This window comes from Sphaeramia orbicularis, chromosome 2, assembly GCF_902148855.1.
Source record: "Sphaeramia orbicularis chromosome 2, fSphaOr1.1, whole genome shotgun sequence".
Taxonomy (NCBI): Eukaryota; Metazoa; Chordata; class Actinopteri; order Kurtiformes; family Apogonidae; genus Sphaeramia; species Sphaeramia orbicularis.
Genome location: NC_043958.1, coordinates 2,874,373 through 2,901,318, shown reverse-complemented (window position 1 = coordinate 2,901,318; position 26,946 = coordinate 2,874,373). Strand labels below are relative to the sequence as shown.

Sequence of the window (26,946 nt, the reverse complement as noted above, 5' to 3'; positions counted from 1 at the left end):
TTCCCAAGTGATTTATGAACATTTATTATAATATTATTCTCTCTATTTTTTTTTTTTTTTTTTTTTTTTTGTGAAAATCATGTATTTTCCAATATTTAATTCACTGATCATGTAGATGTTCATAAAAGTGTAAATTCAAAGGTTATTAAAGCAAAACAGAGAAAACTGGAGAAAAACTGACTTTTCACTAAAATATATCAATAAACTGAACATAAACATGAATCTTATTTTGTTCATAGCACTTATTTTGTACCTTTATTATTTATTTTTTTTCATTCCATTGCTTATTTTACTATTTTTCCTTCACTTTTGTTCGGTTCGTGGCTTTTTTCTCTCTTGCTCCTTATTTTTTAATCTCATTTTTATACAGCCTACTTTGTCAATTTTATTGATGACTTTAGCTGTTTTTGTGAATTTTGCTGGCTATTTAATATTTTTTTCCTTCATTTTTGTTGCTTATTTTCTCCATGTTTATTATTTTGTAAATTTTCTTATTCATTTTTGTTCATTTTATTTATTAATTCATTTGTTTCTATTCATTTTGTTGCTCACACTGTATATTTTTCAAAATTTTTTCCTGAAAAGTGAAGAAAAAGTGACTTTTTCAGCTAAATCTGTCATTAACTGAACATAAACCTAGTGTGCCCATCCATTGTCATTGATCCAACTCCATGGGTTTTACTGGTGAATCAGTGTTGTAGAAGATGACGGTGTTTCCGTGGTAACTATGGAGCCTCTGAATGTCCAAATGGGTCACATCTGATGACCATGAAAAGACAACAAACTGCATTTTATACCAATTATTTACAGGTATTGATAGAATAATTGGATCAACAGGTATTAAACAGTTTAGGTCCGATGGTTTTTGTCCACAGTGGATGTTTGGGTCTTTAATGGTTAAATACAATTAATTAACCCATAGGAGTCTTTAATATAAATGTCATTGATTTCCATACTTTCTTTTGATCACCTTTTTTATTCCCTTCATATAACCTCATACCCCATGTGTTGCATCCAAATGTGCAGAACATTCTCATCTATCAGTAAAATAAAGACTTGTCTGTACTGGATCGCTGGGATGGAAATGTTGGGCCCTGAAAAACTGAAAAATTGGAATTCGAATTTGGGGAAAAAAGTGAAATGAGTGTGTATAAATGGAAGTTTGGAGATTACAGATTGATTTAGCAATTTGTTTTGTTCACAAAAGTAGTGCAACATGAAAAATAGGCAAATATATGGATAAACAATGCCTAAAATAAAGAAAAAACACTTTGAAGAAACATAAAACTGACATGAGATGACAATGAATAGTGAATAAGTCTCATATAAAGCTCTAACCAATGGCACATGTTGCCTTCAGGGACCAACTAGAGGCTCTGTAAATCATAAAACAGACATTTTCTACACACAACAATGATGTGAAGTGGTATATAAATTATTTCTATGCATGGTTTCTTGGTGGAGATGTTAATAGAAATGTGCAGGCGCTGATTTCTAGTTGTTAAAGTAAAACTAATGTGTAAAAGTGTGACAAAACTGCATTATGTTCAAATGTCTTCATGGTGATTTCACGAGTCTGCTTCCTGAGTGTTTATTATGAGGATAAAAGTGAATCTTATCACTTTTTCTGCTCCGGGGGACCTTTTTCATTCTTTTGTTTCAACTTTTTTGGCATCAGATCAAAGCGAGGAAGTTTTGTGAGACACACTAAGGAGAAAACATGGGAAAAAAAAAAAAAAAACAGCACAGACGGTGACGGTGATGCAGACTTGGCCCAACAGGCCTTCGAACGTTAAAACTGTCTTGCCTTCCCTTGTGGCACATATCCCTATCAATTACACAATGTTGATTTCAGAGATTAAAATTATTCCGAGAAAAGACCACAGAGACAGCTGGGAAACATGAAGGGGGTCGGGGGGGATTTAGAGAGATCTGCTCCAACAGGCGGGTTTTTTTTATGCCTCGAGTGGCTCCAAAAGAAACGAAAATGAAAAGGAAAAAGATGGAAAACAGTGGGAGGAGATAAAGCCTGATGTAAACTGCTGATTACATTAGTTGAGCTCATCGTCAGGATAATCTGTGTCGTCTGCCTCGCAGTAGATCACATTACCGAAGGAAAATCAACATCAAACTACCCTGTTGTCCACATATATTAGTCTGTGTTGTGTTGAAAACCTAATGAGATCGACCGCCATGTTGGAAACGACATGTCAGACCACCAGCGGTTTTCACATAGCACTACTTTTATATGAATATTTATTTTTGGGGGGAAAAATATTTTGCTTTAATTACCTCTGGACTCCTGGCTTTACTTTAAATGCTGTACTTTTTAGTGGAATGTTGCATCGATGTGCATCTTCACAATATAAAGGCAGATTTCAGCCTAAATATATGCAATAATAACACACAGAAAAAGGCAACAATTTGGTAAATCCAACTGTAAATATCACATATGATGAACGGAACCAAACAAAAATGCCATAAAAGAAGTATATATTAAAAAAAAAAACAGGTATCAGGTAAAACACATAAAACTCGTATTCTGATTTAAGGTAAAAAAAAAAAAAATTCTGAAAATGAACAAAAAGTCAACTAAATTACCATGAAAATTTGCAAAATTATCATGAAAATGAACTAAAATTAAACAAAATAATCAAGGAAAATCAGAAACAAATGAGATATTCTGGACAATGAGCAAATTAATCTAGAAGGGGAACACAATTATTTTAAAAATGAACATAAATGAAGACAATTAGATATGTTCTATGTATTATTTTACTCATATATTCCACAACTGTTGTGAATCTCAGACTTTGTTAAACCTATTTCAGCACCAAAACAATTCATCCACGTAACTGAAGGTGTGTTTTCACAACAGATTTGAACATTTTCACTAATCTGACTTCAAACTTTCAGCATTTGGGAATTGAATTATCTCTTTGTTCAGTGAACTAGGACAAAAAAAGGCAACAGTTCCATAAATCTGAGACTGAACTGAACATTTACATATAAAACACTTGGGTTTTGTGTTATTTGCAGGTACATTAAAAAGGTGAATTTAAGACAGTTTGAGGAAATAGAGAAAACCCTGGAGTTCTGAGGGTTAAACAGGAGTTAGATAGATTTAGATTAGATTAGATTAGATTAGATTAGATTAGATTAGATTAGATTAGATTAGATTAGATTAGATTAGATTAGATTAGATTAGACAGAACTTTATTGATCCTTTGGGCAAAACCCCAAAGGAAATTGAGGTTCCAATAGCAGCACAACGCCGAATATACACCCAAGAAATACAACGAGAAAACAGCAAAACAATAACTTTAAAAAAGAAAACAGTACTGAAAAAAACAGACCACTGCACATTGTAAAGTACTAGTAGAAACAATGAGTAGCAAGGTGGTAATAATAATAATAATAATAATAATAATAATATATGTCTGCTATGTCTACTCATCTCAGTTATTGGTTTCAGTCTTAAGCAACAGCTCAACTTTTCCCACTTTGGCATCTTCCCATTTCCTTAATGACACACACATACTTGCATCGCTGCCTATGTAAACTCTCATTCATAAGAAGGGGGCGGGGCTGACAGGCTGCCAGTAATTTTCCACCATAACGACCAAACTAAACTTTACTTCCCTGTCATTAAAACCACGGCAGCTCCAGACGTGTGCAGCGGCGGCGGCGGACGGGAAAACTTTAACACCACCATTCAGGAATTAATGCCCGATATTCATGAAAGAAAGAGACATGAATAATAAAGCTATTTACATTCCCCAAGTGGTTTTCCCAAGGGCAAAGCAGCAGATTTCATGGAAATAAAAGCACTCCAGGTTGCAGCAGGTGGATGAAGCAACCACTGCATCTTATGATGTCATAAAGTGGAAACGTCAACAGATCAGCAGTAGCCGGTGAAGAAGTATTTACCACCCGAGCTGAGATGAGGTGATCGAAAAGAAACCGAAATACGCAGCACATCGACGGGTGGAGCCTTCAGCAGACTACAGAAGACACTGAGTGTACATGACCACCTAAATCTGAAATTTGGAGTAATCAGATAATTGGAATAATCAGATCTGATGCATTCACAGGCACTTCAGAAATAATCAAAAAACCCTGGTTTCAGTCCATTATTGGATTTTAGTAGAATCAAAGCTCCTATTAATGACTGTTTACATTCACACGAAAACTCTGGTCATTATCTGATTGATGGAGTTAATAAAATAATAAAATAAGCAACAAAATGGACAAAAACAAATAATACAAAGAAAATGAAAAAAGTAAGGTTGTAGACATTTGTTTTTATGTTCAGTTAATGATATATTTTACCAAAAATATCACTTTTTCTTCAGGTTTCCTTGTTTTGATATAATAACCTTTAAATTTACTCTGAGATTTTGTAACGTTCTGATGTTCAGAGGCTCTATAGTTACCGTGGAAACACCATCATCTTCTACAACATTGATTCACCAGTAAAACAAATGGAGTTGGATCAGTGACAGTGGACGGAGACACTAGGTTTAGTTAATGATATAATTGCTGACAAAGTCACTTTTTCTTCAGTTTTCTGTTTTTGATATGATAACCTCTGAAATTACTCTGAGCTTTTATGAACATCTACATGATCAGTGAATTAAATACAGGAAAATACTTGATTTTCACTGAAAAATGCAACATTCAAAGGATAGTATTCAATATTTCATTTGACCCGTTTATATTTGCACTAAAACTCCGATCCTTATCTGATTTCTGTAGTTTTCAGATTATCAGTGATCATGTAAACAGTATAATCTGACTTTATCTTTATATGATTATAATAAATCAGATTAACACACCTGGATTTGTCCCCAATACTCCGATGTCTTCATGCATGTATACAGGTTGGTTAATCTGATTTATGTAGTTCTTTTACATCTGCACATGTGGAAAAAAGGAGAAAAACTTAGGAGTTGTCATTATTTATAGGGTATTTTTCTATTATTTAACTGGTCCAGTCTGTTTTAGATAATATTGGGCCTGAACTAAATTAACTTTGACATCCTTGTTCTAATCTGTTCATGAACAACTGTTGCAAACTCTTAATCACCACTGGTGTGAATAGCTTTGATTAGAAAAACTTGTGGGTGAATATTTTGCATTTTTGTGTGTTGTTTTTCTACCACATGTATAAAAGCCTTAAGAATGCCCTGTTTTAATCCAAGTCAGACTGGTTTGTTGTGTTGCCATGATCCCAGCTCTGTGCAGCCCTTTCCCATTCCAATAAACACCAAATACTCTGAGTAGCGACGAAATTAATCAGGACTGATAACAAGACTGAAACAAGTGGAATTCCAGGTGTCGTGGTCATTGCTGAACGCCATGTTGAGTCAGTGGAGATTTCTAAAGCATCCATCACTGACTGGACTGTTATCAAATGGACGGAGATGCTAACTTTGACCGACATATGTAGGTCTATAAAGGGGAAGTGGAGTCAGGAAGCAGCTTGTTCCTCAGAGGAAAATGAGATCATGACAGCTCAGTAACTGTATCCTGACTCTGGAACTGTCTGTAATAACCACAGTGTTTATTAAAAAGGGCTCTGGATACTTACCAATGACTAATCCTTAGCTTTGAAATAGAGACGGACACTTATCCAATAGCAAAAACAAACCAAAAACCTAAAATCTCCTTAATAATTTTTAAAATCCCACGTAAACAAAGGAAACAAAACAAATGAGTGATGTCTTTTAATCCACATCTATTGAAGTTAATTAACCTTCAGCTATGTTAAATGATCAATAACAGAGATATTGTGGACACATGAAGTAAGGCTGTATTTAACCCTTACCACTCATGTTGCATTTTGGGTAAATTACTATGGGAATAATATACAACTCCTTATATGGTCATCTTGGGGACAAGTTTATAAGTCATATCTTCAGGTTTTACAAAATGCATTTTTTCATCTTTAAAACCAAGGTATGTGTGAGGAACACCGCTGTTATACTGCACGACATCAAAAAAAAAAAAAAATGAATATACAGGATGAAAATACTGTAAATACTATTTGTTTAGTAAACAAATATAATATAATATAATATAATATAATATAATGGTCCTTTGTCATTTACACATTCCTAATGAGTCTTGATCTGTGATATGACATGATTATTCAGCCTCATTTATCTCACATTAGAGACATTTGGCAAAAATAGAAGGACAGACAACATTTATGATCAAAAAACAGTATTACAAAATGTAATTTTTTCTACACTTACAGATTATTTCATTTATATATTCCATTAAGACTAAGACTTTGGTAAACCTAAATCAAAAATGTATAAAATCATCATGAAAATGAACAAACATGAACAAAACATTCCAGAAAACAAACAAAATCATTTAGAAAATGAACAAAAACATTGGGGAAATAAACAAAATAATCAAGGATTATTCAGTTATGTTCTTCAGGACACAGCCCTGCCCCAAAGAATTACAGGAATCTGAAAAGTCCAATCCTCCCTACTAGAAACCGTTATCAGAGAAAGTTTGGGGTCGAGGGAAAGTTTCTTACCAGGTAATTTCGGTGTAAACGCACAGAGGTTTTTCAAAGTTCCTAGTAAAGTAAAAGTTCCTGTGGTGGAAAAGGAGATAAGGACGTGAACGTATGGCTCAGTTGTTTACTGCTATAATTAGTGACACTTGCAATAAAGGTATTAGCTAAAATGGCTTTACCAGCACTTCCTGGAGAAAGTGTTTGTTAACTCTTTGGCAAAAAATAAAACAATTAGGCAGTGAACTAAAATCAGTTTATTAAGTTTAGTTCCATTCTGTAATGAAGAGGGATATACAACAGATAGAACTCCCTATGTAGTGAAAAATTATGTGCAATTCACTTCTTATACCATAGATATATACAAGCTTCCTACAAGTTAAATTTAAGACTTTTTAAGACCTTGGTAAGACTATTTAAAACAGGATTTAATGCCCATTTCACAGCCTATTTCACGGTCATACCGGCAAAAATTCATGACTCCTAGTCTAGAATTTAGGAATAAATACTTACTTACATCAGTAGAGATTGAATATTACATACATACTGTACGCAGAACTGAGATCCTTTCTCACCTGTGGCTGCAAAGTTAGTGTTAATTGGTTCATAACTTCAACATAAATTGTCAGGTTGGAACAGGTGGAACTGAGTCGACTAATGTTACTTTTATTTGCAGCTTAGACGTTTAACAGATACAATACAATAAATAAAATACAGCCTACAAGTTTGTGGCAACATAACTTAAGACCTACCATATCCAACTGAATACCTTTTAAAGACTTTTTTAAGGTATTCAATGCAAATTTGTAAAATCCAGACTTCTAAGCCTTTGTAAGACCCTGCAGGAACCCTGTATATAGTTGACTGAACTGACCTCTGGGCCAGAGGTGAAATGTTTCACTCCAAATATTCACCACAGCTCAGTTTATGAATGATCAGGTCAGACTGGAATCATCTGTGGAGTCTGATTAGACACAAAGGCTGCAGGCGTCTGGCTTTAAGAGGCTAAACTGATCCAAAGTGTTCACTGTTGTTTTGAACATTTACTTTCCTAATAGCGTTCTGGCAACATGTTGCCTGATCGCTGATGACCAAATTTGGAATCAGACTGGGATCTATTTCAGCATTAGTGTCAGAACCCAGTCTGTTGGGTTCATCTTAGACAGTTTTAGCCACAAATGGTTAGATCAGAGGTTAGCAGACACCTTTCTCTGCACAACGACTCTGCCCCAAGCGCTTCCTCCCACCCCGACTTCCTCTGACAAACACTGCTTCCTGTACAAGAGCGAGGAGAGATTAGTCAACGTGTTTTACAGGTTCCCCCCCCCGATTAACCGACAAACACGTGGAGATGAGAGTGGAGTTCCAGTCAAAGCTCAACCTGTCTGCGTCTGCTTCACAAAGCTTTTCTTTTTTGTTTGTTGTTCTGGATTTATTCTGTTGGGTTACATTTGAACAGGAAGCCTCTGTAAGGTTTCTGTGTACAGAGGCTTTTGGTGAAAGGTGACTGTGGTTTGTGGCTCTCTGAGGTTGTTCAAAGCAAAAAAAAAAAATGACTACCATCTGCACAAGTGAGCAATTAAAACACATATTATTACATGTTTGGATATTCACTCCAGAGCTACTTAGGCTGAGAAAACATGTTTGTTGAGCTGTGAAGTGAATTATATGAAACAAATCAATGCTTTAGGTACACATTAAAACTGTGACATTTATAAACATATGCTTTATGTAGGTGAAAATGGTTCAGTGACGACCTGTCTTAAAATTGTAGCTGCAAATAACACAAATTCAGTTCAGTCGCAGCTTTATGTGACTAAGGCCTATTCTAATTTTGTCTTAGCTCAATGTAGAAAGTAATAACTGAGGTCAAATGCTGAAAGTTTGAAGTCCGATTACTGAAAATGTTCAAATCTCTAATGAAAACACACCTTCACTCGTGGACGAGGTGCTTTGGTGTGGAAATAGGTTTAACAAAGTCTGACATTTACCAAAGTAGTGGAATATATTAACAAAATAATAGAGACAAAACTAGACAAAACATGTCTAATTGTCTTTGTTTTTTACATTTTCTTGATAATTTTGTTAATTTTCACAACAATTTTGTTCATTTTTGTTCATTTTCTAGGTAAACTGGCTCATTGTCTTGAATATTTTATTTGTTTCTGATTTCAATTGATTTTTTTTTAAATTTTTCGTTCATTTTCATGATAATTTTGGTCATTTTTCTTTTCATAACTTTGCTGATTTTTTGTTCATTTTCATGATAATTTTTCTGAGAGGAAACAAGAGCTCACCCACCTTCTCTGGACTCTGTTTTGTAGGTTTTGTCCACTCAGACCAATTGTTACTCTGTTAATCTATTTCAAGTGAAGTTTTATATTACAGAAGAGTAGAAAACAGATCAAATTGAGGCCTTACCCTTTATTTTGGCTCCTGCAGCTTTAACTATTTGCACTATATGGACAAAAGTATTGGGACATGTTGAATTCAGGTATTTCTTTTCAAACAGGGGTCTGGGATACCAAACAACAATGACTTATGTCATGTTTTCTCTCATCTCTATGTCCATAAAGTGTAGATGTTGTTTTATTTCTACATGTTGAGCTTCTTCTGTCCATTTGTGTTTCTTCGTTTTGCTCTCATTACACCCTTTAAGACATTTTCATCACTTTGTTGTTTTGTGAGGTTTCTAAGGACAGCAGACTGCGACGACGATGCAAATCACAAATTTGCATGAATGAGAAAAACAGGTCAAACTGAACCAAGCGGAAAAAAGCCAACACACAAGAAACAGCAGAGTTTACTCCCACTCTTCCACAACCGTTTACTGACAATTTAACGCCAAAAAGCAGAGTTCAGGTGCTGGACAGGACAATACAAAGTGAGCTCTGAGTAAAAGTTTAGTCACACACATGAAAGAGATGGAGGCTGTTTCATTGTTTGCCAGCTTTATGATTGTTCTCTGCATGAGGAGTTGAGCTCGGCACCGAAACAACATCATGGCACGAAAACAAAGCACACCAACCGTTAAGATGATGTCACTGATAGGATAGTAGAGACTGAAAAGATCCAGACATGTGTGATGGATTAGAGATGCCTGGTTTTACGCCAAAGAGAGGACCTGATGTTTACTAAAAAGACAAATTTACAACAGTAGCTAAAGGGCCTGGTGGTGCAGCCAAAAGATCATAATCTGATCAAATGTAGAGCTCAAATCATAATCTGCTATCTGAGTCACAATAGTGCAAAGCTATTTACAAGATGTCAACAAGTTTACTATGCTTTTTGGAGATGTAAACTATGTACAAGTGAGATTTAAACAGTGTTTTGGACTGATATTACTGAAAAATGTAACCCTTAAAGACCCAAAAAGCCTGTAGCAAACTGTTCAATACCTGTTGATCCTTTAATCCTATCAATACATGTAAATAATTGGTGTAAAATGCAGTTTTTCATCTTTTCATGGTCATCAGATATGACCCATTTGGATGTTCAGAGGCTCCATAGTTACCATGGAAACACCGTCATCTTCTAGAACACTGATTTACCAGTAAAACCCATGGAGTTGGATCAATGACAGTGGATGGACACACTTGATTTATGGTCATTTAATGATAGATTTTGTAGAAAAAGTCCCTTTTTCTTCAGTTTTCTGTTTTTGATATAATAACCCTCAAATTTAATTTGAGCTTTAATGAGCATCTACATGATCAGTGAATTAAATATAGGAAAATACCTGATTTTCACTAAACAATGCAAAATACAGAAGGTAATAATATAATAAATAGTGTTAAATCATGTTAAAAAGGTTAACTGGAGAGAAAAATTCATTTGTAACACAAGCAACACTGGGTCTTTATGGTTTAACCTGAAACCAATGTGCTCTTTGAGTCTGTTTACATTCACACTAAAACTCTGATCATTATCTGATTTGAGGCGTCAGATTATTAGTGATCATGTAAACAGTTTAATCAGATAACAGCAGTAATCTGATTATGAGAAATCAAATTAACACATCTGGATTTGTCCCCAGTACTCCCATATCTTCATACATGTATACAGGTTAATCTGATTTATTGAGTTCTTTTACATCTACACATGTGGAAAAATAATCAAATAGTAGAAAGTGTAAGTGATGTAGTCAAACATGAAACTGAAATACTGATTTTTACATACTAACAGAATAGAATAGAATAGAATAGAATAGAATAGAATAGAATAGAATAGAATAGAATAGAATAGAATAGAATAGAATAGAAGTGCAAAAAGACAGTGTATATAAAAACTAAAACAAGAAATTATACTGAAAATATATACTGAAAAATACAAAAAATATAAAACATAATACTGGTGGGAAAAAATACAAATACAATATACACAGAGTAGAAGAAACACCTGCCAGATACAAAGGATATATACAAGGATATATACTTTGTAAAATTAAAAACAAGGATCATAAATCAATGAGTATTGTATTGTCTTTTAGACTGAGGGTGGTGGTTATCAAACTGTGAATCTGTCTAGTATTACTGCTTGATTTTTTTTTTTTTTTCTATATTTTGTCTTTGTTTTAATACATTTCGTCTTTTTAAAGTTTTTCTAATGTTTTAACTTTGCTCTTGAGCTTCATTTTAATCGTAAACGCCAAACCAGGGAAAATAGCCTTCGTTGGAAACATATTTACATGACATCTGTTTTATATTTTTTATGAAATAGTAATGTGTATTGCATTTGCCCATTAAATATCTAAATGAATAAATAAATAAGTGAATAGTAGCCTGCAGAATGGTAGTAGTGGTAAATGGGGATGGATAGAGATGGGATCGAGTAGAGACTGCGAATACGACTCCATGCCAGGTTGTTTGGGTTCAAATCTGTCATGAAACAGCTCTACACACACACATATTCATACATCGGTGTTCCTCAGATGCCTGAGCAGGTTTCTACATGACGTCCTGTCTGCTGTGTTTTGACTGCAACGGCCTGCAGGTCTGATGGTATCACAGTGGACACACAGGATTCATCCAGGACTTCCACAAAAACATGCCCCAACACTGTCCTTGATAGCCCTCAGAGCTTAAAATTAACCACAATTATAAAAAAAAATTATATAAAGGTTGCTAACTTGAATATAGCAGACATTAGGCATAATTGTCATCATTGTCCTAACATTAATCAAACAAATTTTCTCAGGTATGTAGCGTAATTAACTGATGCTACTATCAAGTCAACAATCCAAACAAAACAAAAATGACCCCAAAAATCAGTCAGATGTCATGAAATTAATAACATTACAGGGTGTTGAGATTGATCTATGAACACGTTACAGAAACAGGGGAATATGGAGGGAATTCACCACAAGAGTCAACAAGAGGTTAATATAAACTCCATTACTAAAATACAGGACCAATGTACAATATCAAAATAAACCTCTGCTGCACTAATTCTACATGAAACTTCAGTGTTTATCTTCAATTTAATCTCCTCATCTTGAAAACACCTTTACATTGAGCTGTTACTGCCTCCATTCACAACATTTCAACTGAGACTTACACAACAAGGTTAAATCTGCAATGATAAAAGCTGAAATCAAACTACAGCTGCAGCTATCGGTCATTTTTGTATATCAGTTAATAGACTGATTAGTTTCTTCCAATCAATTAAATAATACAATAGTAAAAATGTGAAAAAGACAACTTGTCCTCTATTCCAGAACCAGAAACAACCACAAAAAGTATAAAAGTAAAAGAATATATAAAAAATATCTATATAGAAATAACAATAACATCAGTATAAAAGTATACATGAAAATATCTATAGATTTGCGTTCATCCTGGCATCATGTGCGTCACAATACTCATCCGTGTGAAACAAAAACAGTGGAACCAATGTTTAACGGCAGCAAAATTAAGCAAACAAGGCTTCGGTTCAGGGAAATTGCAATCGATTCATTTTTTATAATGGTTTCAAGTTGATTAATCGATTCATCTCAGTGCTACAGTAACATTACCTCCATTCATCTTTTCAGTGCATTTTTCTTTTTTGTTTTCTGTGCTTTTCTTGGTCCGCTGAGCCGGTTTGTTGCGATGTTTAAAGGTCCCTGTATTCAACGCCGTCTCTGCTGCCAATACAAATATTGATGCTCAGACTAAACTGACACAAACCAGTTCTCGCTCTTTCTTTTTCTTTTCTTAATCCTCTTCCTCTGTATTAAACAATGGAAATGATCGATGAAGTAAAAACAATGAATTAAATTTTAAAAAACAGCCTTGGTGAAAGCGTACGGACTTAGTGGATCTCACACTGTTGAGAACATGTTGACGATCGGGGACAAACACCCATATGAAATACTGCACCACAGAAACAGACCACACAACAAATATTCTTTGTCTCCGCAGTACATGTGAATGTGATATCTGTTTCAAAGTAATTAAAAACACAGACTGGATTTAATTGGCTTCAGGAGACGATAAGCAATACAGAGGATAATAAAAATGTGTTGTTGTGAGTCTCATTCTTAACCATCAAAACACATTTTGATTCATGCAACATAATAAAAAGCAAAGCCTTTGCAAGTGCAATAATTTGAACAATATTATGCCTAAGTTTACATTTGCACATGTGCATTACAACTTACAGATCACAGTGAATCTAAAAATGCACAAAACATTTAGTAACAGGCTGAATATTGGTCAAATTACTTATTTTTCCTTAAGATATTTCATGTTCATTCATCAGGTTAGTCATATTTTCTACTCACGGCCCAATATGATCTTAAATGGGTCAGATCAGTAAAATAATAACATAATAACCTGTAAATAATTTTAAAAAAAATTGACAAAAATTAGAGAAGCATGAACAAAATTAACAGAAATAATAAAAAAATTTGCCAAAAAAAAAAAAAAGCATAATAAACAATAAGAATAAAATGTGTAAAAAAAATCTGAGAAACAATAAACAGAAATTAGCAAAAAATATATTAACAAACATGAATAAAATAAACAAGAAAAAAAACACGCACAAAAATGAGGACTGACATTTGAGATGTTAAAATTGCACTTATTTTTCTCTCTCAGGTTGTTCATATTTGTTCAGGTTATTCACATTTTCTGTGACAAGACAGTTTGTAAATGTAAGCAATTTCATGTAAGGTTACTTTTTTTCTAAAATGAGACATAAATGTGAATAACCTGAAATGTCTGAAGAGAAGTAAGTGCAATCTCAACATCAATTTGCTGATGTTTCTTAATTTTGTTAATTGTTCATGTTTTATTCTCATTATTGTTTACTTTGCTCATATTTGTTGATTTTTTTTTTTGTTAGTTTTTGTTTGTTTCTGTTCATTCTGTTCAAGTTTCTCAAATTGTTTCCCATTTTTGACATTATTTATAGGCGATTATGATCCTATTTTACTAGTCTGATCCACTTTAGATCATATTGGTCTGTTTGTGGAACCTAAATGACTTTGACACCTTTAATTGTTAATATCTTTGGTGTGATTTTTGCACCTGTTGTTTCATTATTGTGACTCATTATTAGTCCTAAATTGTACTTTTGCAGCCTGAATATGAAGCATCTATAGTGTCCACAATGAAAGAAAAACTAAAGTGCACATCACTGTTTTCTTTTTTAATGAAGATCTGCAAAAGCATCCAAAATTTTTGCTTAAATAATCAGTCAAATGATTGTATAAGCAACAAATAATCTATCAAGCAAACATGTTCACCAAGTGTTCACTTACCTCAACACAAAAACAACGGAGTGGATCAATCTGTGAAAAGGCCTAAATAAACAGTTTTTGTGTGGTCATCACTACCTGAAACAGAATAGTAACCCGTTGACCTTCATACTGATCAGACATACACAGATCTGTACCAATCCACTGGACACACATCTGGAAAATGCATGGAAGGGGACGCGGGGGGGTGCAAGAAATAACAGAATGTGTAACAAAGAAAAAAAAGAAACTGTGCATATGTGTGCATATGTGTGCATATGTGTGTATGTGTGTGCATATGTGTGTTTCCTGAGGCCCAGCAGAGGAGGGAAGTTCAGTGGAGCTATTATAAGACCACAAATTACAGTTCTCCACAGCCAGAACCCTCCACTGCTGGGGCCTCATCAACAGCAGAACGAAAGTGCACTGCAACAGCCCAACGCATCCACCGGGGAACGATATATCAAGGTTAAATTCAGCGCTTTAAAAGAAAAAAATTGGTCCAATGTCCCTGTATCTCACTGGCATGTTCTATCAAGAACCAATAAGTTGAATTTGTGAGGTTGTCAAATTCTGTCTCTGTGTTCCAGTCCTGTGGTCTTGATGCAGGACATCAATCTCCCAGTAGAAGTGGGTGGTACTGTCACTGGAGGAGAACTCAACTAATTCAATCAAACTCCATATATGACTTCCTATCAGTGATCTATAGAAACTACACTGATATCTCTAACCATCTACAGTCATGGAAAATATTATTAGACCACCCCTTGTTTTCTTCAGTTTCTTGTTCATTTTAATGCCTGGTCCAACTAAAGGTACATTTGTTTGGACAAATATAATGATAACAATAAAAACAGCTCATAAGAGTTTAATTTCAGAGCTGAATATCTATCCATTTTCCATGGTTTTCATGATAATAACCAAAATCACTTAATTTCAATTTCAATTTTCAATTTTATTTCCACAGCCCTATATCATAACAAGGTTGCCTCACAGGGCTCTACAGAATGAGTTGGATATGAAAACAAACAACAGTCAAATAAACAGCAGATGAAGGAAATGGATTAATGTCCCGGGCATCCCCTGTCCTTAGACCCTCCTTCTCGATAAGGAAAAACTCCAAAATGCAATTTCGTTGTATTCACTATACAATGACAATAAAGCTTCTATTCTATTCTATTCTATTCCGTTCTATTCTGTTCTATTCTATTCTATTCTATTCCGTTCTATTCTGTTCTATTCTATTCAAAAACCCAGTGGGAAAAGAGAAAGTTCTTAAATCAATATCTATGGCATTGTACTGACAAAAACAGTGCTTTTAGGCATTCCATGTTTTCTTTTCAGTCTGTTTTAGTTACATGACACACACAGGCGTTAATAGTTGATTGCATAACCATTGCTTTTGATGACTTTTGATGGTCTAATAATTTTTTCCGTGACTGTACATGTTATAAGCCATCAAAATATGGACCATTACAAGAAAAGGCAAATGTTCAATATTTCAGAAATTCGTCAAAAATTCAAAAATCTAAATTTCTCAAAACTGCACACAAACTTCATTGACATCGTCCCAAGGAAACTACACGTAAAATTTGAAATGAATCCAACCTGTAGTTTCGGAGAAGAACATTATTGAAATCTAGACATTGGTGACTTTGGGTTTGACTCCAAGGTCAAAGTTCATATCAGTACTCAATAGTTACTAACTGTGACTGTAACACGCAAATATTTCCCCTGGGATTATTGAAGGATTCTGACTCGATAACTGAACCAGAATCGCTAAATTCGTAATGATTCATATCTTAAGATGAGAATAACTTTCATGGTCAAAACAAGACAAAGACATAAAGACAGAGGAAAGACAACCAGTAAAAGATGGGAGGTCTGGTGCAGAAACCGTCCACAGTCTTACACAAAGCGTGTGTTGTGACCGTGGGCCCTGGGATCGGACCCCCGGGCGTTTCCCATCAGCCCATTGGCCCCATGTTGTGGCTCCGACCGCGACACATACAGAGCGTTCCTTTTTCAGCCACATCCTGCCAGGCCGACACGCCGCTCTGGCCTTCCCATGAGCCTTTACACTGTCAGGTCACCTTTGATGACTGGGAGGCATGCTGGGAAACTGACCATCAGGCTGTGTGTGTGACTGGTGGGACTGGTAATACCACCGCAACAATGAGGGATTCACCGAGGGCACAGAGCCTCGGTCTGTATGACGAACTGTGGGTGTCTTTATGTCTGTATTAACAGATAAACACAACCGGCCTGATGACCACAACATCCCATAATGCACTGCAGGAACCAAAGTAATGTATATACTGAACTGGATGCAAAAGGTCTAGCCACAACTCTGAAAACTAAATAAAATGTGTACATCTTGGACTAATCTTACAAGCTGGTGATACATTCATTTTTCTCGTTTTCCAGAGTCCACAGTCATGATTTAATATTGACAGTTTATCACAGGACTTTACACTCCAAACAAAAAGCAACTTGACATGAATACGAAGCCATGTGGACGCTCCAAAACTGGTCTTCTGGGCTGTCAAATCAGACCAGACCAGTAAAATAATAACATAATAATCTAGAAATAATGACAACTCCAAGTTTTCTCTATGTTTTAGAGTGAAAAAAGCACAATACATTATGAAAATGTTTACACCTACAAACTATTCATTCATTATCTGAACCCGCTTTATCCTCACTAGGGTCACGGGGGTCGCTTGGAGCCTATCCCAGCTACATAGGGGCGAAGGTGGGGTACACGCTGGACAAGTCGCCAGTTCATCACAGGGCTGATCTACAAACTATCCTTTAAAAAATGTGAATAACATGAACAACCTGGAATATTTTACATTTACATTTATGCATTTGGCAGACGCTTTTTTCCAAAGCGACTTACAGGGGAAAACCAGTCAAATCTGGAGGATTCTGTTGGGTTTCTGTAAATTGGCTCAGAGTCTGGTTTTGACCAACTCTATATATAAAGTGTCATGAGATAACTTTTTTGTTGTGATCTGGTGCTATATAAATAAAATTTGATTGACTGAGTGATTTGATTGGTTTTCCCCTGTAAGTCGCTTTGGAAAAAAGCGTCTGCCAAATGCATAAACACATAAACACAAATCACTTAATCAATCAAATTTTATTTATATAGCGCCAGATCACAACAAAAGGTAAAAAAAAAAAAAAAAAACACTCATTTTTTTAAACAACTGTTATCAAATTTAAAGTGGAGCTAGGTAAGACTTCATAGAAACGTTCTTTTTTTTTTTTTTCAAATTTTTAACAACTTACAGTTCTCTGCAGGCATTAACAAAAACTCAGGCGAGAGCAAAATTCTTCTGATTATAAGGCCATAAAACATATTTTCCAGTGTTGTTCAGACTTCTATTACTCAGTACCAGGACCAGTTACAGGAATGTTGATTGTTATGGATGAAAATTCAGACTCTTCCCTTTCAACAGGGGCCTTGACCATCAGAAAAGGCACTGGATTTAATTTGGTTTTATATGAAAATGTCTTGAATGTTAAAATCATTGAAGTTGTGTGGAGGTAAGGGTTAACGGGCCCAGGGTTTATCTGAAGGTGGACAAACCTGTCATTATGAATAAGTAAAACTTCAAAAGCACGAGTAATGAGGACTTCTTAAATGTGGATAATCGCATGAACCACAATGTACTTCAAATGAAGCCCGATGCATCCACCAAAAGTCAGATTTAATGGAAACCTTTGAAGAAGCAGGAACAGGAGTGTGTTTTGAGTGTGTGCGCTGCGGAGTCTGATGAATGCATAAAGCCTGGGGTTGTCCCGCTGCAGACCTGCCGTGCCGACGAACCGGAGTCCTGCAGCGTTTGTTTGAGGTGAGGGCTGGAGGTGGAGGGGGGGGTGGAGTAAGGAGATGTAGGAGGAGGGGTCTGAGGAGCTGTGAACTTCAGACGCAGGAAAAGGCCGAACAGTTGAAGGAAAAGGGGCCCCGGGGTGCTGCAGGGGCCCCCACAGGAAATGGGTGGGGTCAATGGGAAGGAGAGTGATGGATCAAGGGCCAAGATAGCAGCAGGACAATGAGCGGAGTGTATACTGTATGCTGTGTGTTCCCAATAGCTATTGTAGAAAGGATGTGATAAAAATCTGTCCACTAGAACAACTAAATAGTTTTTCAGTTTTCGGTTCAACTCCAGGTTTATTTGTCCATTTGACTCCTTTACTCATGAACCTCAGCAGTGAAAACATATACGGACACATTTTCTACTTTATCTCTTGTTTTGTCGGTAACTACACATTTGTAGGATTCGTCTGTCTTATGTAGTTATTTTAGGAAAGTGACGATATGATTTTGTTGAGATTTGGGACCAAAACAGTTGAATATCAGAGGGTTTTATCGATCGAGGGAAAAGAAGAAGAGGAAAAAAGTAATATTAAGAATATCACCGTAGTAATTCTCTTATTTAATTATTTATGAACGCTATGTAAATATGTGTGTTTACATTGTTTACACTACTACATTTGCACATTTTTATACTATTTATATTTTGTAAATTTTACCCTTTCATGCAGTATATCTCTAATTTGGACATATTTTTGAACTGTCGAAAAACACAAGAAACATTCTGAAATGAAGTCAATCAATCAGTATTTTTTAACATTGTTCTACGCTTAAATCTATTCTAACATTGTCCATCTGCAAAAATATGCATACGCTTCATGACAAAAAAGATTCTGTCATCCTATAAACTGAGGTGTATGTCAATGCTAGATTTCTTTTTCTTCCTCAGATTTAACCAGACATACTTGTTTTTCATTTGTTTGTAGTTTGTCTCTTTTAAAGTAAGTCTATTAACATGAGTGGAGCTTTTTCTCCATTACACAATGTTTCATTAAAAACTCATAAATGCACCAAATTTAGCAGCATTGTTGGACATGCAAAGTTAAATACAGTGTTGTGCAAGTTACTTCCAACCTGTAATACATTACAGATTACTTGTTACTGTTATGGAAAAGTAATCCCTTATCTTACACTATTACTGTCTCAAATTGTAATGCATTACATGACTCCTGTACTACTTTTGAGTTACAAACAATGGTGAGTGCTCTCTCCCCGGAATGCTGCTTTTCTTTTTTCAATGTTTTCCATGTTCAAACTGGGGGTGCGGCACCAAGGATGCTGGTAGATAAATCCATAATTGATAAAGAACTGTAACTACCCACAGAAATGTTATCTTAGCTTGTCATTTCTGATCACAGGGATCATGCTAACTAGCTTCTGTAAAGCAGGGTTAGGGTTAGTAATGAGCGTCTGTACGTCCATGTGGCCAAGGTACTGTCTTCTGCCGTCTTCACCCATTGGCTGAACAACAGGAAATAGAACTTTACTGCCGCTTTTTTGGTTCTTTAAGGTCCCTCAGTCTTGCTTGGTTTTTTTTGTTTTTTTTTTCATTTGAGCAATCAAATTACGGGTGAAAAGTAGGTAAGTTGTAACACAGGAACTATTGAACATGTACCAAATAAAATATTACTGACAATTGATTAGTAATGCCTTACACTACTGCACTACATGAAAAAGTAATCTACTACTGTAATGCATTACTTTTATAATGTGTTACTCCCACCACTGGTTCAATAAACTAATCATAAAAAGGTTACCGCAGAACTGCCACCTCATGATAAAATGTAAATGGTTTTAGATGTTTTTCATGGCTCCAGACAGATTTCTTTCCTCTTCTTTGAGCCAAAAATGACTCTTCAGATTGTACAGCTTGCAGAGCGCTGGTCTATACAGAGACACAAATGTGTATGGACGTACATCAGCCTGCACTAGAGAACAGGTGTACATTAATATGCTCCCAGTGTGCACCGATCATCTCCCTGACACCATTCACACACACATGCTCGCCTCTTTTCAGACCACTTCACACCTCCTGTTGCTGAGGAGGTCAGCTCCAAATATATGGCAACCCAGTAGGGCCAAATTTCACAGCGCTGCACTGATATAGCCCCTCAGCTGGCGACACAACCACACCCAGAGACCTCGACTGAAAATAAGGACCGTGGTCTTCAGGGCTGCTCTGGATCTAATCACTGCTGCTTTCAAAAGAGACAGTAAAACAATGCCAGGAAGCGGAGTGGAAACTGGAAGAAGCTCAGAAGTATATAAGCCACCCTGCTCGTAGCTGACAGAAATACAACAGAATTCACTGCTTTTATTGACTTTCTATTTATTCCCACTGGACAGACTGGTCTTTTTAGAGAGGTTTTATCATTCCACCTCCATTTCTTCAATAATAATAATGGTCATTCTTATCATTTTTATTTCTTTACTGAAAAAAGTTAGTGTATTCTATTTATATTGTCTATGATATGAAATAAAATGATCATGTTATTGCACAGTAGACTTGTTTGGTATAATTACAACCACAAACACTTGTGTAAAACTGCAATTAATGTACCACATTAATGTTGCTTTTCAACTAAATGCTATTATTATTGCATCGGATATAGATACGGATGTTTGAGTTCTTCAAGGTCTTTAGGACACTCTGCTGAAAAATCCTTAGTGATATTTCAGGAGAACTTTAATGTACAAGTTTTTTGTATAATTAATTCAGTTGGATGCACAGGACATACAGTGAATTGAGATACTGTTTCTCTATGACTTTGCTATTAAATGCCATGCAATAATATTATAATAATAAATAAGTGCTATAGAAGATAAACTAAAATAGATTAAAGATACATATCCATATAAACATACAGTTTAATAGCAGCGGTAATGCTGAGGTGCATAATGGAACAGAATAAATGGATTAAAATCAACTGTATAAAATAATATGTTGGTACATTTTTCGTGTTAAACTAAACCTGGGTAATAAAGGCATATTGATGAGTTTATTTTCTTTATATTGTTGGCTAAAAGACTTACAAAGTTGTTAAATGTTTTGCCAGGATTCGTAGTGAATAAGAGATCACCTCAACGAAACTAAAACTGGGAATCCTGATCAATAATCGATCATATTTTCAGCTGAAACTCACCATTGAAGAAGCTCTTGACCTTCAGGTACCCGACGCTGAGGCGCAGCACCGATAACTTATCCAGCCGCGCTCTGACCTCCTCCGTGAAGGGCAGCAGGTTGGTCAGCTTGTCCAGCTCGCCGTTGAGCCGGTCGCGGTGGCGTTTGGACGGGTTGGACTTGGTGCCATCAGGAGGCGGAGGTTTAGGGCTGTGGAGACGGAGAACAGACATGAGAAACACTGCATCCACGTAGCTCAGTTCCTTGGAATCCTTAGTCTGTTTGTTTAACGATTCCACTTATTGGTTCAGCGATGTCATTACGTCAAATGCATCATCAGGTCGTTTTCGTATTTTGGTTGTTTCCTCTAAAGTCCGGTTGTATTTGACCAGTAAAGACAACACTAGGACCATTTACAAGGGGGGGGGGGGGGGTGGAGCCTACAGCGAGGTGTCCTCTGTCTCACCCGCAAACATTAAACTCCTCCAGGTTCTATCGATACTGTTAGTGTTAGCTTCGTTTCACTGTGTTTATGCATAATCTCCATGACAACCAGGCTCTGTTTACATTAAAGCCCTGCTGATTTTCACTCTGAATATCCTGTTTCCTTTTATTCACTAACTTTTTCACCTCAAGACCAAAAGATAAATTCATCGTCTCCTCAGGACCCAAACTCGCAAAAATACATCACGAATTCCAACAGATCTACATTTATCTACGATGAAACGTCCACTGGAAAAGTGTCTCTGAAAGTCTCTTTTTTTAACCATTTTACATCATTTTCATCTTTAACCTCATTTCTGTCACTGCATCATTTTTGTCTTTTTCCAATTGATGCCTCTTCTTTTCATTTCCTGTGGCTTTGTTGAGGTAAACATTTACTAACGGTTCTGTCTTTATTCATCAGAAATGAATTTACAAGTAATATTATTTCTACATATTTGACTGTTTGTTGGAAAATTTAAAAAAAAACAAAAAACTTCCATGACCCATTTTAAGTCCTGAACTTAATTACACTTCAAACATATTCAACTTATGCCGCATTTCCACTTTGTGATACCAGCTCAACTCAACTGGACTTGACTCAGGTACCAGGTACTATTCCTGAAGACTGTTTCCATTACAGGATACTACTGACTTTAGAATACCTGGTCGTCATAGCAACATGACACGTAACTTCTGTGATCTCTACTCAGAGAGTTGCTGATAAACTTGTATGCTGCGTGTTGTCCCGTCAAGCTCACGCTAAATCTTTTCATCGGCCACCAAGGACAGAAGTGTCTGAACCTCCTCAGCCAACCACGGTGTCGTTTTGGGGGCTGTCATCATGGATTAGCCTAGCAGTATATTTACTGTAAACTTCCGAATCTTTTTTTTTTTTAAATGGCGTCACGCATTGATGACGCAATGACACAGAGACAACCCTCTGACCAATCAGTGGTCCACAGTGGTTACACACCACATTTTAGTATCTCTTCACCTGTTTTGGAACCTCAGGCGAGCAAGTGCTAAAAAAGTAGTAGTAGTACCAGGTACCAGATTCCAGGTTGTTTTACATAATGGAAACACAAAAAGGCAGAGTCGAGTCAAGCCGGTACCACGTAGTGGAAATGCAGCATAAGATACTATTAAACAGTTTTATGTTATGCTGACATATCTGAAAAAACCTCTCACAGTCCTGTACCTACCCCTATATTATAATGAGATTAGTTCTAATCCAATGCAAAATGTTAGTGCATTAAAGACATTAAAGAATTAATACAAACAAAGAATTTGAACTATAGTTTATTCTTTAATCAGAGAATATATAATGGAACCCTAATCCTCACCTTAGGTAAGTATTCATATGAGTAAATAAATAAGTGAGAATGGTAAAGTTTATTTATATGGCACATTTCACAAATGAAAATCACAACAAAATGTGCATTGACTTTTTTTTCCATTAGTAGTTTAAGCATTTGTAGATTTAGCAAATTATAATGACTGTGCTCTAAACAATTACACAACATTGAAACTCTACTGTAGAACTAGATCTTATGCAGATATTATGCAGATTTTTGTCCACTCTCCAGAAGCTTAAAACCATGTAAAGTTGTTTACAGCAGGAGGTTTTGATCAGGGCATCAGTAATGAGGTAAAAGGTCTTTAATCCTCTGAATACATAAACACAAGCCTGTCTTTGGACACACACAGATCTGTTCGAAGTCATATTCTGAGTTGTGCTGCTGGCTGATGAATGCTGGGGATTAAAGGTTTACTGAGTGGAAAATGAAGCGAGCCCAGACCACCTCTGTTCTCCAGAGGCACAGCGGAGAGCTACCTGCTCCATCCGCTGTCGCCAGGGAAACGGGCCAGCAGCCTGATGTCACCTGCTCCAATGTTTGTTTATCACCTGTGTTTGATTCTTCCATCCTCTGGCCGACGGTCTGAAGGACAACAGCTCAGACACATTCGCACAATAATTAACAATTAAAGTAAATCTGATTTTTTTTTTTTTTTTTTTTTACCTCCAACTGTTCCCTGCCGTCTAAACGCTAAAATAATGCAAAATAGCACATGGTTTTACCGTTTCACTATGTATGAACTAATTAATTAGCTGTATGCCTCCACAAAACAGTCCAGTGTCAGTAAAATTTATGTCCAGATTCACATTAAGTGAGTTTAGTGTCATTTTAACAAATATATAACAGGCACAATATTGGTAAAATTACACTTACTTCTCTTAAGACATTTCAGGGTGTTGCATAATCTTTGCAATTTTACCAATATTAGAATACAATACAAGACAATAGATCTTTATTGTCATTGTTACAGGAACATTGAAAATCCATTTTTCAGCTCTATCTCTAGCAGCAAACACCTGAAGTGCACAAAAGACTATAGAAATATCACACAATATACTAAGAAATATTGGCAATATGCAAAAAACTACAGAGATAAAATATTAGGCTAAATACACAAATACTACTGATTATTACTAACATGTGCAAAAAGCCAACTCTATACTAAAGATAACAATTATGTACAACATATAAGGATATATACAGGTAATAAAGGAAATATACAAGGTGCTTGGGTGTGATTATTGCACTATTCTACTACTACTACTACAACTACTACAATATTCTGCCTGTTACTAAATGCTTTGTGTATTTATAAATCCAGTGTGGTCTATAAGTTGTAATGCACTTGTGTGAATGATAAACTGAGGCACAATATTGTTAAAATTGCACTTATTTTTCTTATAAATGTAATGTGCTTCATTATTATACAAATTTTAAAGGACAGCTTGTAGATGTAAACATTTTCATAATGTAATTGTAGTTTTTTCATTTATTATTTTACTGGTCTGGACCACTTGAGATTATATTGGGCCGTGTTTAACACCCTTGCAACAGAGTTTTGTTACTTATTAATATTAATATTTTTTGTATTGTTTGTTTGCATTACCTTGCACGTGCACATTTTCTTGCACTTTATACAATTGCTGGATCAATAAAGTTCAATCTATGTAAACTTTAGAAACTGTACAAACAATAACAGTGAATGTTTTTCTTTTCGTCCCAGGTAAAGCACGCGTTCATTCTCCACAACTACACTTTTTCTGCTGACAGATCACCAGTGGATTTGTTGGTCGCACATCCCTAAAATAAGCTCAGGCGCCAAAATATTACAGTTTGAGAAACACTGAGTTACTAGATCAAGTTTTCTAAATCATGCAGAGTAATAACACTATCCTCAACTCAGAGGAATGCACTAAAGCATAGAGGATGAGACGTCACGACACATGCCGTGGTGATAATCCCTGTTTGTTTTACTGTTTGACTGAGTGTAACTGAGATTTTAGGTAAATAAATGCTGGTTCATCAGCACTGTGGCCCAGATGAAACTCTGTGTCTGGGAGTGAACTCAATAAACCCGACAACTTTTCCTTTGTAACTCAAACCAGACGGCGGTCGCACACAAGGGGCTTTTCTTTTTCCCACAGAAGGTGTGAAGCTGTGGAACGCCAGTCGAATCAGTCTGAGGGTACCTGAAATACACCCACATCTGGACGATTTGATCCCAAACACCTTTTGAGCTAACAGTTTCACTCAAAAATACATACGTTTTACATCTTATATGGGTTTACCCAGTTATCCAACAGTTGTGATTGTCTGTGGATGTGTGACACCTGTGAATCAACGCCAGACAAGTGTGAAAACAAACCAAAGTCAGACTTTTCCACTTTATCTCCCAAATCTGACACTTTAATGCATTAGTGGCAAAGCTGAAACACAACCAACGATCTACTGGCGCGCATATGAAGGATGAAACAGGGCAAAACATTATGCAAATAAACAGAACTTTAACAGCAACACCAAGACCTGACCAATAAATAATGACGATAATAATGATTTCTTTGTTTTTTTTACTGGAATATAACACTGTATCATTATAATTTTACATCACAATAATTATAATGGTGATGTCTTTTTTTCACATAATATTCATAATCACCTTGGTTCATTTACATTTTTTAACAAAAATGACCAAAATCACGAAATCAGACACTGTTTTTTTGTTTGTTTGTTTGTTTGTTTTAAATAATTACGACATTTAAAAAGATTATTAAACTTTTATTCTACTCTGTCAAAGTTACTTTTAAAAACAGCATTTCAGTAGATTGTAATCATGATCTGATGCAGAGGGAGTTTCAACCTAATGTGATCTCAAGTGAAATAATAATATAATAACCTCAACAAATAATGGACAAAATTACCTAGAAAATGAACAAAAACATTTGGGGAAACAATCAAGAAAAAACAGCTCTGAGGGTTAAAACACATTACTAAGCTTTGTCGTCCTCCACGAGAATTAAAAAACCAAATACAACCCCACTAGAAATAAGACAAATACTCTTAAATTTGATTACATTTTCTTGTTTTAAGCAAAAAAAAAGGGGGTAAAAGCTAAATAATTTAACCACTTAACTCAAAACTACACTTAAAACTAGAAAAAAATTCCCCTTTTATAGAAATTTTTGCTCATTACAAGTGAATAAAGCCTGTTATGTAAGAGACGTTGACTTTTGTACATGTTAATTATGATTTTCTAGTAGTAAATAAAGCATACAACATGACAGAATATGTCTTTTATTGACTGAGGTGAGTTTGAGTGCTCTATGACCAAATGAACAAGAAATCAAAAAATTTATTATGAAAATGAACAAAAATTGAACAAAATAATCAAGGAAAATCAGAAACAAATAAAACATTCAAGACAAATCAATCTAGAAAATGAACAAAAATCAACAAAATTATTATGAAAATGAACAATAATGAGCAAAATTACCATGAAATTGAACAAAATAATCTAGAAAGCTAGAAAAAAGTCCACATTTTATAGAAATGTTTGCTCATTACAAGAAAATTAGGACTGCTATGTAAGAAATGTTGACTTAAAATGAATGTTTTGTTTTCTAGATAATGCTTTTTTACACATTAAGATTGTCTAGTAGTAAATAAAACATACTAGATGACAGAATATGGCTTGTATCGATTGAGCTGAGTCAACTCTTAAGTGTTCTCGGGGGGAAAAATCAGGCATTTTGATATAAAACACCTGGGTTTTGTGTTATTTGCAAGAACTTTAAAATGTTCAATTTAAGAAAGTCTGTAGAAATCAGGAAAACACCCTTAAAG

At 35.4% G+C, this 26,946-nt stretch overlaps 2 protein-coding genes across 2 annotated transcripts in view; one reads left to right on the top strand and one right to left on the bottom strand.

Annotated features, from left to right (window-relative positions):
• LOC115431961 (NACHT, LRR and PYD domains-containing protein 3-like) overlaps window positions 1-26,946 on the top strand; it is a 592,418-nt gene that overhangs the window by 364,672 nt on the left and 200,800 nt on the right. The window lies entirely within an intron of this gene.
• The window catches only part of LOC115431969 (aryl hydrocarbon receptor-like), an 82,703-nt gene that overhangs the window by 42,376 nt on the left and 13,381 nt on the right, over window positions 1-26,946 (bottom strand). The window contains exon 2 of the mRNA XM_030152710.1: window positions 21,285-21,472. Within this exon, the coding sequence (XP_030008570.1) occupies window positions 21,285-21,472 (188 nt within the window). The remainder of the gene's footprint in view (window positions 1-21,284; window positions 21,473-26,946) is intronic.